The sequence below is a fragment of the Anticarsia gemmatalis genome, chromosome 12, assembly GCF_050436995.1.
Source record: "Anticarsia gemmatalis isolate Benzon Research Colony breed Stoneville strain chromosome 12, ilAntGemm2 primary, whole genome shotgun sequence".
NCBI classification, from domain to species: domain Eukaryota; kingdom Metazoa; phylum Arthropoda; class Insecta; order Lepidoptera; family Erebidae; genus Anticarsia; species Anticarsia gemmatalis.
In genome coordinates, this window is record NC_134756.1 from 13,021,500 (window position 1) to 13,038,433 (window position 16,934).

General features: G+C 34.1%; 2 protein-coding genes across 2 annotated transcripts; one reads left to right on the forward strand and one right to left on the reverse strand.

The window, feature by feature from the left end:
* Nucleotides 1-1,195: 1,195 nt before the first annotated feature.
* Nucleotides 1,196-10,942, reverse strand: LOC142977206 (uncharacterized). Its single transcript, XM_076120962.1, has 4 exons — nt 10,794-10,942; nt 5,264-5,416; nt 3,653-3,815; nt 1,196-1,806 (listed from the first exon to the last, which is right to left on the reverse strand). The coding sequence occupies exons 1-4, from the start codon at nt 10,869-10,871 to the stop codon at nt 1,688-1,690; spliced, it is 513 nt and encodes a 170-aa protein (XP_075977077.1). The 5' UTR covers nt 10,872-10,942; the 3' UTR covers nt 1,196-1,687.
* A 3,447-nt stretch (nt 10,943-14,389) lies between these two features.
* Nucleotides 14,390-16,743, forward strand: LOC142977098 (uncharacterized). The gene is made up of 5 exons (XM_076120813.1): nt 14,390-14,429; nt 14,498-14,598; nt 15,202-15,369; nt 15,932-16,091; nt 16,495-16,743. The coding sequence occupies exons 2-5, from the start codon at nt 14,518-14,520 to the stop codon at nt 16,623-16,625; spliced, it is 540 nt and encodes a 179-aa protein (XP_075976928.1). The 5' UTR covers nt 14,390-14,429; nt 14,498-14,517; the 3' UTR covers nt 16,626-16,743.
* Nucleotides 16,744-16,934: the final 191 nt, after the last annotated feature.

Genomic DNA, 16,934 nt, shown 5'->3' on the forward strand with positions numbered 1-16,934 from the left:
TGTGCGCAACTTTTGACGTAACTGATCTTAAGTGATATGGAGTGTGGACTCATCGTTTTCTATACGACATTAGGAGAGATAATTGTTTAGAAATATTATATTTTTTCTTTATTTTCTGATCAGTTATCACTCACTACATAGTATAAAGTAAAGTCGCTTCTCGCGTCTGTTCCTATGTCCCTATTTATTGCAACACACACAATTTCACACAGTTCCTGAATTTGGTACATGTGTAAAATTAATTATGGTCATAAGAGACACCCAATCCTGAAACGATCAGTTTTAATCTCGGTTGATTGACAACACCTCCTCTTTAATACCCATTCAAGATTGCCATTACTTGCAAATCACAAGTTTGTGTGATACGCGATTACTATAATAAAAAAGCGATATCACATATCAAAATTAAATCAACAACTGGTATGATATAAGTATACATGACTCAAGGCTCTATTGAGACAAACTATACTACACAAGCTAGTATAAGTTTATGTCTATATAGTCGTTGTCATAATGACTATGGAGGCAGGCTGTATCCACGAGGTGTGACGAGTGTTCCCGAAACGATTATCTAATACGTCGCCGTCACTAAACTAAGGAAGAGTTCTTTTGTTTCAGTTATGTGTGCTAGAAACATAAATACTATATTTGTTATAACACTGCTGCCGTTTTAAAAGGTTTACTGACTAAGGCTACCTGACTATTAAAGCGAGGCTACGGTGTGAAGATACAAAGATATTTTTACCAATTGGATTGAACCACTGAAGAGGAGCGAATATTTTGTACTCCTATTAGTAGTTATTTCTCCGTGTCTCCACGCATCACAACTTCGCTTTGAGTCAATAGACAGCCTTAAGAGAATGTGTCATCTTCAGACCCAAAATACATTTTGTGGTTGATCAGTTTTGAGCATCGGATCTTGAAAAACTCAACGTAGTCAAATGTCATGTATATTAAATATTACTCTATATAAGTTTCTAATATTCAACTTGGATAATAACCCTTTTTTAACAATAATAAGTACGCTCTTTTTCTATCTTTCCGGTCCTTAAACACTGTTCTTACACTGTAAGCCATTAATCTCAATTTAGGGCTTCTTCGCCAACGGCTTGTCCGTCATGGCAACACTGCGTTGAAAAGTAGACAAGCCAATTTTCTAATTTGTAAACAAAGGAAAAGAAAACACTTACTTACCTAAGACTAAAAAATATATTCACTTAAAAATATAAATAAAATTCGATTCGTTAGTTTCGATCGACACTTCGCTCAGTCCAGTCTTGTATCTTTTCAAAAAATTTCCAGCTACTCATAGCACAGTTTTGGGCTTATTTTCCTTTAAAACAAGCCTAAGTACTTAAACATTTGTTCCATAACATTGGGTGCAGCCAGCATTTTGATAATCTTGTAGATAAAATTTTAGTAAAACTATGCCTTAACTATGCCGTAAGACCAAGCATTTTCCAGCCAGCCAGGCCAGCTCTTCTCATAAGGCTCGACCCCCTCTCCGAGCTAGTGGTAGTTTCAGTAATTGAAACGACTATCTGACATAATGAATAAATTAGACCTGAATTGTGTTTAATATTTGAAAATTGACAAAACTAAAATTATTTTTCAGCTATAAAGTAGCTCAATATTTGACAAGCACCCTTTTGTATTCGACCACTGATTAGTTATCATATTTATTAGTCTATAAGTAGTAGTACTGTGTCTTAGCATGTTGTAGAACGTGCTTCTCTGCCCAGTAGTTCTCGAGCACCAGTTCTTGTCGGCGACTGTTCACCACGCTGGCTAAGTAGAGAAGTAACGCTGGAAGAAAGGAAACGTCAGATTAATCTATGAAAACAATTGCTTTTTTAAGGCGTACCATCTTGTTCATTAAGTGACGGTATAATTATAGCAGTAAGTTGACTAAAGTTCCATGTTCTGAACTATCTAATATATAAAATACTCGCGTCACAGTTTTCGTTGCCATACTCCTCCGAAAAGGCTTGACCGAATCTCATGAAATTTTGTGAGCATATTGACTAGGTCTGAGAATCGGCCAACATCTATTTTTCATACACCTAAGTGACACAATTTTTTTTTATATGGCGCAACAATGTTTGCCGGGTCAGCTAGTAATAATCTAAAGATATAAAAATCGAAGTTTCAGGATATCAATGTTTTTGGTTAACAGCCGACTTAATGCAGCCAATATTATTTAAGTGATCGGATTTGCCTTGGTGTTGACTTAATTGTAAACAATAAAAATTTCTACAGTTCGTTTACTCTCGGTTTAGGCTCCGAAGGGTCGCGTATATGTATTGTATGTCTGTGCAAAACGTTTTTTATTTAAGAAATGCTTTATTGTATTTGTGCAACAATTAATTTTTTTTATTGTCTAGACGTTACGTGGTAATGATAAGAACTTTGTATGCTAAGCAGATAGCAGGGAGACCCGCTTATCAAGAGAAATATGCGATTATAATATATTTTACAATCGTAATACTAATTATTATTGTTGGGGAATTCCCCTTCTTTTGTCTGAAATTAAACTTTGAACTTAGATTATTATTGGCTCGTTATTGTGACACAAATATTAGTTCTTTGTTATATTTATACTAATATCTACACTGTTGTTTAAGCCTAAACTTAACTAAAGAGACCAAATAAAATTGCCTTTTTCTTCAAAGATGAACCCCTAAGTGGGTTCTAACTTTATCTAAACTAATAATATAAAGTTGAAGGGTTGTTTGATCGCGTTTATCTTAGGAACTACTAGTTCCAGTTCCAATAGTTTTTTTAAATATTTTTTTAGCGCTGAATCGTCCATTTGCTAATGAAGGTTATAGTTTATCATTAATGAAAAATGTCGTGAAAATGGGAATCCTATAATTCCTATTTAACTAAAATACACGAGAAAGGAGTCGCGAGCGGCGTGTCTTATAAAATCACTGATTGTTTGTAACTACCAAACCTATATAAAAATGTTTTCTAAAACCTAAATAAAAAAAAATGTAATAGAAATGCAACAAACAACTCTCAGACGACAGTCTTTGAACAATAGTTAAGTTAAAACAATACGAACGTTACGGTGTTAAACACGTTGAATACAAACATACAAACAAACATCACTATTATGATCAGATGTTAACAATTACGTGTAGACTGTTGTTTATAAATATCGTGCTGCATGTGATCAGTGTATTATTCTTCACTCTCGAGGTGACTCGGAGAAGAACTATGACAAATGTATATTTATAAATATACTGACTTTAGTTACTGTGTTATATGATGAAAGATTTACCGATTAGTTTTGAGATAAAAAGTTGTAAAATTATCTTATCGGTGATCTTCAATAGTAAAATAACACCGTCCGATAGCAAAATAGTAAATTTTTGTGATAAAGGAAATAGCCTATAACACTCTACTCTACGATACATAGGTCTATGTGTTCTTATTTGCCAATAATTAATGTATACAATGTCTGTAATGAACACATAAATAAGACGGTGTCCTGTGTGCTATTTCATAAAGTAGTATGAGATTATGTAGCTGCTTATTACAGATATATTTTGAAGTTATTATGAGGGTTTCAGACATCATTTTTCAAACTATAACAATACATTATCATCAAGCAACAATTTTTCGAAGGTTTTTAATTACTCCTTACCTGAATAAACAAAGTACGCCGAAATAACAGGGCTGGCTTCGGCCGTGATGTCGAGACTGCCGCTGTACGCGAGCGCCACCCCCCCGGCGACGGTCAGCAGGATCAGGATCACGCCCTTCCACCACGCGAGCACTATCCACGGCCAGGTGTACTGAGGCTTTCTCTGGAACGAAGGAATGTTATAGGTAAGTTTCTGATCTTTACATTGTGTTAAGACGATATGAGGTTCTTATACAGTCTTAGAATGTCTTAAAATGGTCTGGGTTGTAGTGTTTATGGCTGCTGATCATGCACTTTACAATGATCATGAGGTCTCGGGTTTGATGTCATGTCGGGCAAAGTGCTTCTACTCGTATTCTCATTCCACATTTATGTTTGATTATTCTCAAAAATAGCCCAGTTTGGTTCAATATTTGGCAACGTGCTCGTCTCCCTATTACGTGAAACTAATGTTGATTAGACAGAAACGCAGATGCATTTTATATAACTGGCATGATACAATATAAAAAAAAATAGTCAACTACTTAGCATATACTCAGACCATACACAGGTGCAATCTCTATCCTCCTTGCATAACCCAGAAGATGGATCTTCAAGCAATACGATATACGTGCTCAAGGCACAGAGGCTTTAGGCATATTCTACATGCATTGTATTACAGATGAAGTTGGTAAATACCCAGTAAATAAAACTGATTCACTTAGAGTTTGTTGATAGAAAAACAGGAACAATAATGTTCTTGTTTTGTTTCTTGAAGCACATAAAACAATAACTCGAGCTAATGATTAAATATTTATCAATTAGCAATCAATAATAAGTTATCTCAATGAATTGTGACGTTATTGTAATCCGGAATTAAAACACGAACTTATAAATATTATGTTTTTGCATCAGCCTGCTTTTATAACTTTAAAACAATGGATTGTTTTCAAAATGCAAGTGTATTGAAAATATACAATTTTGAATAGTTATGAAAACACTCAAACTTCGTGTTTGAAAACATAAAAAGAACCAGGAAAACCGAAGAAGCATGTGTATGTTTACTTATTGAATTTCGAGTTAAGGAGTGTAAATTACACTAAAGATATGTTACAGACAGCCTTTGTAGACTCGGGTTCGGTTCCTGAGGCGGGTTTAAAGCATTTTTTTTTATATTTATATCACGACACTCTCAATAGTATTCCAGAGTTTGATACCATGCCTAATACGAGCATGCCCCTCTGTTAACACTTTTCGATGTAACAGACGTGATGAATGGATAAAAAACTTTTTATCTATACTAATATTATAAAGCTGAAGAGTTTGTTTGTTTGAACGCGCTAATCTCAGGAACTACCGTTCCGGTTTGAAAAATTCTTTCAGTTTTAGATAGCTAATTTATCGAGGAAGGCTATAGGCTTTATAACATCACGCTACGACCAATAGGAGCAGAGCACCAGTAAAAAATGTAAGAAAAACGGGGAATATTTTGATCCATTCTCTTCTATGTGACGCAAGCAAAGTTGCGCGGGTCAGCTAGTTGTAAATAAAGAACAAATAAAATTAAATTAAAATAAAAGTATGACTGGCGGCCTTGGCGTGATGATATGGTACAAATAAATAAATACTCACATTAAACGCTCCATGTATAAGCAGAGATCCTATAATGATCTCGAAGACGGCCAGCACCGCCAGTGAGGAGTAGAAGTACAGCCTCGCGGGGGGCAGCGAGTAGTTCAGCACTGCCAGTGGACCGTACACTACCAGTGTGCATATTGACGTTACCTGGGAAAAGAGAAGAGAGATAAATTAACTTATAATTAAGAAGAAGGAAATATGACTTTTCATTCTTCTTTAAATAATCGATATAGAATAAAATATAGGTTGGCTGTGTCTATGTTCGTCTTCGGGTCATAATATACAATTGTGTCAAAAAGCCAAAGTGAAATCAGTCGATTAGCTGTAAAAACTTTACAGATATACATCCTATTGTTTGAATTAAAACTTCCGCTACTTATCTTACCGCGTTTGTAATTATGATGTCGCCTTTATTTCTAAACTAGCTGACCTGCGCAACTTCGCTTGCGTCACATAAGAGAGAATGAGTCAAAATTTTACCTATTTTTGTAATATTTTTCGTTGCTACTCCGCTCCTATTGGTCGTAGCGATGAAATATAGCCTATAGCCTTCCTCGATAAGTGGACTATCTAACACTGAAAGAATTTTTTCAAATCGGACCAGTAGTTCCTGAGATTAGCGCGTTCAAACAAACAAACAAACTCTTCAGCTTTATAATATTAGTATAGATATATTTCTAAATAACTAATAACGATTCCGTACATACGTGCTATATAAATATGGTTATGATACAGTTTTTGGGCAACATTATTACCACAATTATATAAGTAAAGCAGAGTAAATTTTCTCAAGAATTTGTGTTTGCAGAATCATGACAATATTTGCGAAAAGCAATGAATCACAATTCGGTAAAGTGTTATAAAGTATAATCAATAAGTAAATATAGTTAACATTACCTTGGAGTATATAATCTTATCTGGTTATACAGTGTACGACGGTCATGTCATGTTTTGTTTGTTTAAGATTAATTATATTTACGTGTACTGGACATGGTCTCTTCTCAAAGGCTGAAGCTGTAGATTTTAAGTAAAAAAAAGGAAATGCTTTAAAATGGTAGTGCTATTTTATCAAATAATTTAATAATTATTGGTAAGCGTGGATCGTGAAAACAAAATAATAATAAAATAATCAAAAACTGGTAAGGTTGTTATTGGGTTAAGCGCCACAGGCCAAGGCGTAGTTTTGAATCTAAAATTACTGAACTGACTGAAGGAATGATATATTTTTTACCGGATCGGTTTTCTTTCCTAAAAACTAAACATCTTTGTCAGAAATTAAAAAGAAAGAAATAATCGTATTTAACTTGCGTTTATACTACAAAGTCATGATGCAACTGAAGTAAATCAGAATCTGTATACAAATGTGTCGGTGCAAATCAAAGACAGATCATAATCCAAAGATCATGGAGCACTTGAAAGGTCAAGCCATATAACTACAGTACAAATACGATGCACATTAATATCTATACTAATATTATAAAGCTGAAGAGTTTGTTTGTTTGAACGCGCTAATGTCAGGAACTACTGGTGCGACTTAAAAAAAATATTTTACTGTTGGATAGCCTATTTATCGAGGAAAGCTATAGGCTATATAACATCACGCTACGACCATTAGGAGCGGAGCAGCAACGAAAAATTTTACGAAAACGGGGAAATTATGACCAACTCATGACTTTTGTAACGCAAGCGAAGTTGCGCGGGTCAGCTAGTAATTATTAAGTGATTATAACTGCGTTTTATCTCAGCTTGTATTTATTATCAATTAATTACCTACTATCCAGTATGTTATCTATGTGTCCTCTAACATGTATGTATATGCATTTCTTCATATAAGTAAGTATTTAAAGTAGTTTATATACGCAATTGTAGATACTACAAATGATAAGTTGAAATTGCTACTTTGTTTTTGTATCGTGATTCTGCGTTTTGGTGACCTATTTTTTGAACGAAGGAGATTTCAATTCTTCACAAAATATGATCGTAATAAATAAAGATTTAGTTACGACTATTTGGTGAATGTCTGATTGTAAATATATAGCAATCTGCACCACGATTCTTTACCACAGTCGACTACCGACAACCGGCTAACTATCCAAAATTTTTATGAAAATCTGATCAGTGCCTCTGGCGGGTGTCATGAGAACCATTTCTAAAGTACGTTTTAAATGTCAAACTCTTAACATTCGGCAGTATTAACTCTTGAGAATAGCGCTGCAGGACTTAAGATTTTGATGTAAGCATACTATAATTAACAGTTCAGATTGACACATGGAAAAATTTTGAGACGATATTTTTTTTCTACGCGGATGGCGTTGGCCGAAAAGTCGGTTCAATTTAACGTTCTTAAGGAAAAATGCCTCAAAATGAGTTTGAGTAATCCTACACTATTCTTTTACTATCTACTCGTAAAAATATAGTAGTATAGAAGTATTTACTACTAAATAGGGAAATAATAATAAAATAATATATTTATAGTTCAATAAATAATGTTTTTATCGCGTTATCTGTACGTTATATATAAGTTAACTTCTCTTTAGTTCAGTTCTCAATAACAACTGAGTCACGCTCGAGTAGGGCTTCGGAGAATATTCATATGTCATAGTTATTTGTACATTGTTCGGTTGAAAATACTTATTTATTATGTACAGTGAATAATTTGGGCTTTATATGGCTCTTATAATTTTGAAAAATATTGTTTTCATTTTACGAAAGATTTTTGAGTCAAACCATAATTTTGTGTCAAAATTAGTATTTTGACAAATAATGGACATGAATTTTATTTATGTTTTCAGATCTTATTTTGCTTAGTTGAAGCAATTTTTATTTTGTAAATTATTGGATCAAATAACATACCAGAAATTAAAATAAGCATTATTTTAAACCATAAAGAGTAATTTGCGTATGTCTTTGTGATACTGAATATCGTAACAAAATCTTTCGTTCTTTCTCTACGAACTATTCTAATGTAGTCCCGGTAAGATCAACTTTTTGTTTAATAAAGATACGTAATAGTGGCGTTCTTTAGTTCCTGCCTACCCCGTGGGAAAAAGACGTGATATTATGTATGTATGCAGGAAAATATACCTATAATACGTAGATTGCATAAATCGATATCAAACTGTTACAACCCAACACTGAGTGACTCGATAAGACAAAAATCAAATCATTGGATTAAACAGAACATTATGTTTCAGGTTAACGATTAACAATTCTTAAAAGTGATAAGTGTTTTACATTATATTATCTAGTTATGTATCTGATAATAATATGAATGTTATCTTAAGAAAATATGCTTATTTTATTAGGGCATTCTTCTGATAATAAAAGGGGTGCAGTTGCTAAGGAAATCTGATATTTGAAGCGCACGACGGTTTTCAATCTGCAAATGACATATTAGGTCGGGGAAAAGTCTTTTCGCATTATACTATGTATGAACTTGTAATAAAATCTCTTTGGCTTCAAAAATCACAAATGAGTACACGGTTCGTTAGGTTTCTTTCAGTGAGGTACCCAAATATCGAGCTTTTTTGTGTAGAGAAAAGATTTAATTACAAGTTCATACATACTATAATGCGAAAAGACGTTTTCTCTGACCTAATATTAACATACAGAGAGAGTAAGGGCGCAATATTCTTCGGTCTAAATGTCAGCCTCTCGAGTGCATTTTTTTCATTTACCAATGCAGTTTTATTGCATTTACAGTTGCAGTTCCCAAGACCACGTGGACAGAAGTGTTGGGGCGAGACATGAAGGCATGTGAGGTTGAGGAAGACGACGTCGAGGATAGGGCGAAGTGGAGGAAAGGTGTCAGGAAGGCTGACCCTACAACCATATGGGACGAATAGCCAGGAAGAGAGAGAGAGAGAGAGAGAGAGAGAGAGAGAGAGAGAGAGAGATGCAGTTTTAAATAGTCTTAATATGTACATAATTATGTCTGATCCTGAATACTATTATTTTCTTTCCGTTAAAACTTCGTCTTGTCCTACGGTGCTTGCATTTGGTATTGGGTCTGTTTTAATATCTTGGGCCTTTAAAACTCTTGTGCTGAGCATTTTTTATGAAGGCCTAGTCTACCTAAGACGATTTAAGGCAAAAGGAAAAAGTATAATTTACTTTTAGCAATGGAACCCTAATATTACTGAAAATAGTATTTATTTATGAAATCTTTGGTCTTGTCAATGACCCTAAAACATATCTATATTGTCATCATTGTTATTTTTAATGGACTAATTAGCATAAATTCTCATTTTAAGGAAAACTGCACGCAACAGTAGTTGTTACAAGTCATTCACTGTTCACAAAAGAGGTCTAATTGATAAAACTTAACATGGATGTGTTAGATTTACACCTCAAGTACTCTGTTGAGTATTTTCCGGTTGCGCATATTTTATATGCATTATCTATAAGTGTATCAATTTATTAATCCTCGGTAAGCCTGTTTTTGAAATGTTCGTTATTTAATTAATTATTGACGAAACGCTCTCTTGTACTTATATCCTACTAATATTATAAATACGAATGTTTCATGTATTTATTTTTGTTACTCTATTACGAAATTTGATACACAGATGGTTTTTAGCCTAGATTAACACATAGGATACCTACTTTTTACCACGTGAAATCCATTCATGCGGGCGAAGTCGCGGGCGACAGTTATAGGTAATTTAAATTGTGACTAAGTATTTTATTTAGGCACTGCATCTATGAAACTACAGCGTGTATGTTTCGAGGAAAACATAACAAGACGATATCTCAAGCAGCAGACATCATGGAAAACTGAAAGCCTTTTGAGAGTTGAAAAATTTTTTAATCTTTTATTTTATTTCAAACCATTACTGCCCCACTACTGGGATTTCCTCCCAAATTGAGGGAGGGGTTAGTGAGATCTTGAGTCTACCACGCTGACCAAGTGCAGGTTCAGGATAATTTATCCAAATAATAAATCAAACCTATCATAATGTTTGCCTTCAATATTTCAAAATAAAATTGTTCTATGAGCTAAACACGTTTAAGATAAAATAACAGTGATAGTTTCGCCACTTGAAGATCTAAGATAAGTTGAACTCTCAGTTATATATGTAAGTACTTGTTACAATGAAAACATTGTTTTTGTAGCACTTGACATAGTTTTAAATTGATAAAATATGTTTTTGTAAGATTTAGTAAACTGAGAAGCAAAAGATGATTTTTAAATTTCGTACCCTTTCAAGAACTGTGATAGTGTATCTCGTAAGAGAATTTTCCTAGAATAAAACAAATGAAAAACTTTTTTATTTTTATCTTTTACGCCATAGTAAGGATACAAGGCATTTCGTGAATAGCAGGAAAAATCTCCGCAAAAATATCATTTATCGAATTCTACTCCCATTTGCCCCAAACGCGAAACATAAAGTTGACTTTACTAAACAAAACAACAAATAAAAATCAGTTCAAACATTTTTTACACAATTTTCCCCAGAACTTAACCTTTGTCTTTACAGATCAACAATATATCCCCTAGTTTTTGGTTCAAAAAGATACTAACCGTGAAAAATATGCTAGTAATCTTAGTCCCGAGATCCAAAGTGAAGCAGCAACAACAATTGTCTACAGTAAAACACATTTTATTAATTAATTAATTAACAAACGATCACTAATTCGCGTGTCACTTAACTCGCGGACACTCCGGCACTGATTATGAACAGTCCGTGTAATCTACGCGAGGTAAACGAAACAATTATCGAGCATGACGTCATGACGCGTCATGCTCTTTTTAGTAAACTATTTGATAGTGTTATCTGTGATGTAATCAGAATAGTAAAGTGACTGGTGAAGTTCTTAGAAGATTATGGGTAAATAATTTGGCTGTTAAAAGTATAAAACGCCATCCTTATATATTTTTTACTACATACTCCGTTGCGCGTTTAGTAGTATATCCAACCACTGGCTAGTTCTGACCACAAGGAGCCAGGTTCGGTTGCCAGGTCAGACAAAGTCCTATAGGCTTACATTATCGTAACGCCCGGTGTATGGTAAAATAAAACCAAATTATTTATTTATTCATTTAGATCAAATGCTAACACTTATGATATTCAATGATACAGAGAGTGAATTTACCGCCAGTTTGGAAGGTAGGGCCAATAAGAAGAGCTGACTATATACTCCTGGCTAATCTTTTAAATTTTTTGATAATAGCGAAACACGGACGTATTTCATGCACCTTCAGATATAAAAGGCCTGATATTATCATTATACATAAGTATAACGTTTCCTAAATGTACTTGTTTTTTGGAACGCTTTACTTTTAATTATATGTAACTATATCTATTAGTAAATATTGAGATCTATTTTCAGATATCTGTGCCTACATCTATAGATAAAATGTCACTATCTGATTCATAGCAATTTTAATTAATATTTCTAATGATTCATAATAGTCATAACATTATTCCGTCAAAGCAATTCTAACTAAATCGTCTTAGATAATCTTAACTAACACGTGCCGATAACTGTCCGTGTTACCTTAAACAATGTGTTGATAAGACTCAGGTGCACATAACACATACTGAAACACTCAGAGTAAGGTTATTTACCGATGTTTGGACTGAACTTCTAACTGTATGTAGTGTGTTATCAATGATACAAAATACTTGAAACTTTACTATGCTACCCATACAGAAGTGATTAGAAAATCTTTGTTAACTAACGTGATACTTAATAGAAAATACGTTCGTTATATACATACGTACATAAAATTACGCCTTTTTCCTAAGGGGTATGCCGCGACCAGAGAACGCCACTTGGTACGATCTTTACAAATTTCCTTTGCTTCATTGTCATCCATACATCTTGACATACAGGATATTTATTAAATTAGTCATGGTATAGATAGGTACCTATATAGTATACCCAAGAGGTTGTATAAATTTGTGGGAGGATATTTGAGTGGGGTTACCAAGTCGGAGAATCTGCCTTAAAATTTGTACGTATCTAATCCATAACTACATGCAAACGGTAACATGCCCGTTATGTTTAGTACCTTTTAGTATCTAGATCAGGGGCTCCCAACCTTTTCTTAGTCCGGGACCACATTGATATTATTCTTGTTAGCAGGGACCACTATGTAAGTACGAGTAGGAGCAGTTGTACCTATATTAAAAATAAAGTGTAATAATAAAGTGTAAATCATTCGCGGACCATATTTTGCCTTCCACGGACGGCTGGTGATCCGCGGACCACTGGTTGGGAACCACTGATCTAGATATATCTAATGGGTCTTAAGAATAACATTTTAAGTAGTTGACAGTTAACAATACTTGGTAAATGACAATAGGCTTTCATCTTATCCTGAGTATCGTGACGTGACACACGAGACTACTCGTTATTGTTTCACACCTCTTTATAACTCTTCTAGGAAATATTCCTCATGAATGTGTAATATTATAATTTAATAAATATGCTATTATTTTATGTAAGTACCAACGCATTTTACGCCACTAAATCCTAAATTTTATCCGACACTTTTTAAACTTCCTATGACTTATTTAAACCAATTTACATAAAGCCTCATTCACCTATAAAAACACTTTCCCTCTATTTTCTGTAAATAACCAACATCTGTTTGTCACTTTTGGAGTTTAGCGCATACAGACAGTTTGACGCGGCACAGGAACTATGTTTTCTGATAATAAGCAATGATGTAGGTACATGCGTATGTGAACTGTAGCTACTAATAGATATCGTCATTAAATACATATTAAATATCGATTATGTAAACAGACGGTGACCAAATATTTTGTATAAGTAGATACTTTATCTTTGACTTATAGATAACTATCAAACGGTTACATATTTGTTTCATAAGTCGTGACAACACAAACACATACCTACTTAGATGAATTCACTTAGTATACCTAGGTATCGAAATTGCTTACGATTTAGATCATAATTTTCGTGGAATTGGTGTTGAACATGTTCTAGCTGCCAAATAATATACCTTATTTAAGGTATTTATTTATCAAGCATACCTAGTTGTTCCTAAAAACCAAAGTTGTTGTTTGCAAAGCATAGCGACTCAAATTCTGTGCTTCAGTTTTTCACGTTGAAAGCGTCCGCGCCCGTAGGTGAGCGCGAGAGTTGAAGGAGTTGTGTATGAGCGCCATATACCTATGTAGATTTATGTATTTGACTACTGCCATCGAAATCTGCCCCTGCTATGTTTTGCATCATGTTATATTTACTTACTGGTAATAATTACTTTCCTATGCCTTTAAGGGCGTATATATGGAATAAGAGCTATAATTTTGACAGTAAATGTAAGGCTGAAAGGGTTGTATGATGGAGCCGAGAAAGCCTACTTCTGGGGGAGTGGGCATAACCCCGAGCACGAGTCTTAAAGATCGCTTCTATTATTAGCTTTCTGCTCCGACGTAGTCAGTTTAGTAACTCTATAATTTACATTCATACAAGGTAGGTTGGCGACTACGCGAAGACAATCAAATAACACTTATCATCTTACGTATTTCGTGCGTAGTGCAGAGATAATAACAAGACAACACTTTAATATGCCAATACAATCTACATACTTCAAATGAAGTGGAGTATTGTATTAGAAAATTAGCTATAAATCAATTGAAATTTTATCTCCATTCACCGATTGTTGTAGATATAAACGGTGTTGAACTTTAGACGATAAGGGCTGAGGATTTATGGTTGAATACATAGTATCCTAGAAAGTGTCTTATAAAAAATCAGGCGTACCTCTCTAGGTCACCGTTACTAGTCTTAAAGCTATTTAGTGGACGTACCAAATCGATTGCATTGATTGGAAAATGTCGTACATTTTTCATAAAGAGCTAAAGTCCTCTTATCTAATAATATCTAACAGGTTCGAAATTATTGCTGAGTTTACTAAGATAAAAGCATATTAAAATAGGTACCTCGGTCTATCTATCCTCGGCAATCAAATAGACGTAAAGCGCTGAAGCAACAAAATTCCAAACTACAAATTAAATAATTGTAATTTCATTTATTTGATCTAAAGAGAAATTACAAAGGCGATATCTTTCAATGAATCATATAAACGTTTGAGATAAGCCGACAACAGTAGTACAGTGTTATCAGTCGCAAAATCATGGTCACAATGATAGCACACCACAACACAGAACAGTGATAACGAACGGTCCGTGTAAACGTAGAATTACTTTATTATTAGCCGTACGTGTTTGTTTTCAAATGAACTATTAATAGTTTTGTAGGTTAGAAGCAAAATGGGTGTTCCTATGGTAAATAGCTGCTGTTTCTGTGCTACTTTACACACAGGAACTTTAATCATCGGATACCTGTATTCAGTAAGTATGTATTATTTTATTCTACACATCAAGATAAAGATTTTCTTTTGTTTTCGTAACACAAAGAAAGTCTTTCATTTTCTTTGCGAAATTTCATTTTCATTTTTCGTGTCCTTGTCGCGTGTATGCATTTATCTCACAGTGTATTTGCTAATTATAGTGGTGACAGCATACAGTCGTAAAGTAAAAACGTTTCAAGGTGATTATTATGAAAATCGCCTGAGGTTTTTCTCTTAGCAATGCGCATTTGTACAACAGCTGTTATCTGCTAAACCCGCTAAAGTTATTTAGTATCTCGTACTTTGTGTCCCTTAGTTTAATTACACCTTTAGATTATTTATAGTAGGTATCATTTACCATTATAATCGTAGGTTTGGGTATGACAGTCTGTCGTTCTGCTAAACTGCGAATTGCTCGAACACTAAACGATATCTTTTTACTGTCTGATCATTAAATATTGGTTCATATCCGAATTTTGTGTCTGTTGTTTACATAAAGACTATAATAGATTACATTTTAGAACTCTACTTGTCTATTATTAAGAAGAAGATAGTCGTGAGTATCATCCTGTATGTATATAACCAATGTACTTCTATGTTCCAGGTATGGGCTCTCCTAGAGCTAGCAGTGTACTGCTTGCTGGTGACCCTGGCGCCTCTCGGCAAGAACGGCACAGTGTCCACACACAAGCTGGCACTGTTCATCGTCGCAGCCGTCGTGAGTGGAACACATCTCATCAGCTCTGTACTCCTGGTCGTAGCTGCTTATAAGGTGATTGATTGTTGGTGAATTTTGATTACAGTTTTAGCAGAGATCTTAAATTTTCGTGAGGTAATCGAAATCATTGAATATGCAGCGTTTGCATCGATATCAGTGCTTTCAAATAACTGTTTGAAAATATGTTTAACTTTATAATCAAACTCAATAACTTGCCTGAGTTGGACTGGACTTCAACTAAATATTCAGTCCAGAACAGAATTTTAATGCAGAAAAATAATAGGTAAAAAATGGGTATCTTTACAAATTATGATATAAATCTGTAATTAAATTTATATCTGCAAGGATAAATTAACACCTAGGCACAGTAACCTATCTGATAACTAATAATTTCGAAACTAGATTTCATGTTAAGATTCCAATATACCTACCTACACCTATGTTTCGCAAGGATCTATAGGTAGGTATTTTTTCTATGTTAGGTATTTTTCCTATGTTGGATTGAAAAAAAATGATGGGGAAAATAGCTACTATACCTTTCTGTAAAGCTCAGTATTTTTCAGAAATACCGCAGTAAAGTAGTCATTTAATATAATATAATGTTTCATTGTTGCAGAAAATGCCGTCCCTGACGCTTCCATGGACGATAGTGACGGGCATCATCACGTGCCTGTTCTTCCTCATGTCGTTCACCGGGCTGAGCCTCATCCTGCAGGACGAGGGCGAGATGCTCGAGGTGGAAATAGCCATCGTCTCCATGTACTTCGCTAGAGCTTGTGAGTACCATACGTCATGATAACGGGAAAAAATGGGGAAGAATCCTAGAAAGGTTTGTCTACTGTAAAACAGCTCTGTTATCTCACTTAGCCAGGCTATTATAGTGGGCTCTGGGTGAAGTTCTCTAATTTTGAGACAAAACCCAATTTAGCAATGTGTTAGAATGATTCCTAGAAACATTACTTTTAGTAGTTATTTAGATTTAAGCTACCTACGTAATTAATTATTCCACAGTCTGTGCTAATGTCAGGTCAAGAAACTGGTTAAATATGAATATGGGTATCTATACCCTTTTTTATTGTTCTATTAATATTATATTACCTGTTAATTATATTACCTCTTTAATTATATCTTGCACGCACTTTATAGCTATAAGTTACTAAAGTTTGTTTTTTGTTTCAGGCATTTCTGTGTACTGCATCGCGGTGGTCCACAGTAGACATAAACAAATAATGTACGATGAAGACGAAAGACGGTTTCAGCATTCCGGCAGACTGTATGCAGGGGTGAAGACTGATGATCATGCTATTTAAATCTGAAACAACGATGTTCTATACAATTTAATGAAGAGATAAATTGTATTGAAAGAGCTGGTCAAATATCTTGTTTTAAATAAATTAACGTAAGAATATGACTTATTTTCGATAAATTATATTATTTATTACTTTTACAATAAAAATATTTTATTTTGCCCTTTTAAGCAATCAAAATCTGTAATTTATTTCTCTGAGACTCATTAAGGTTCCTTGATGTGGGACACTATAATGGCCCATATTTATCTCGGGTCTTGCGTAGCTACGTTAGTTATGAGGAAAAAAAACAAAATAAAGCCGTCAAGTTAA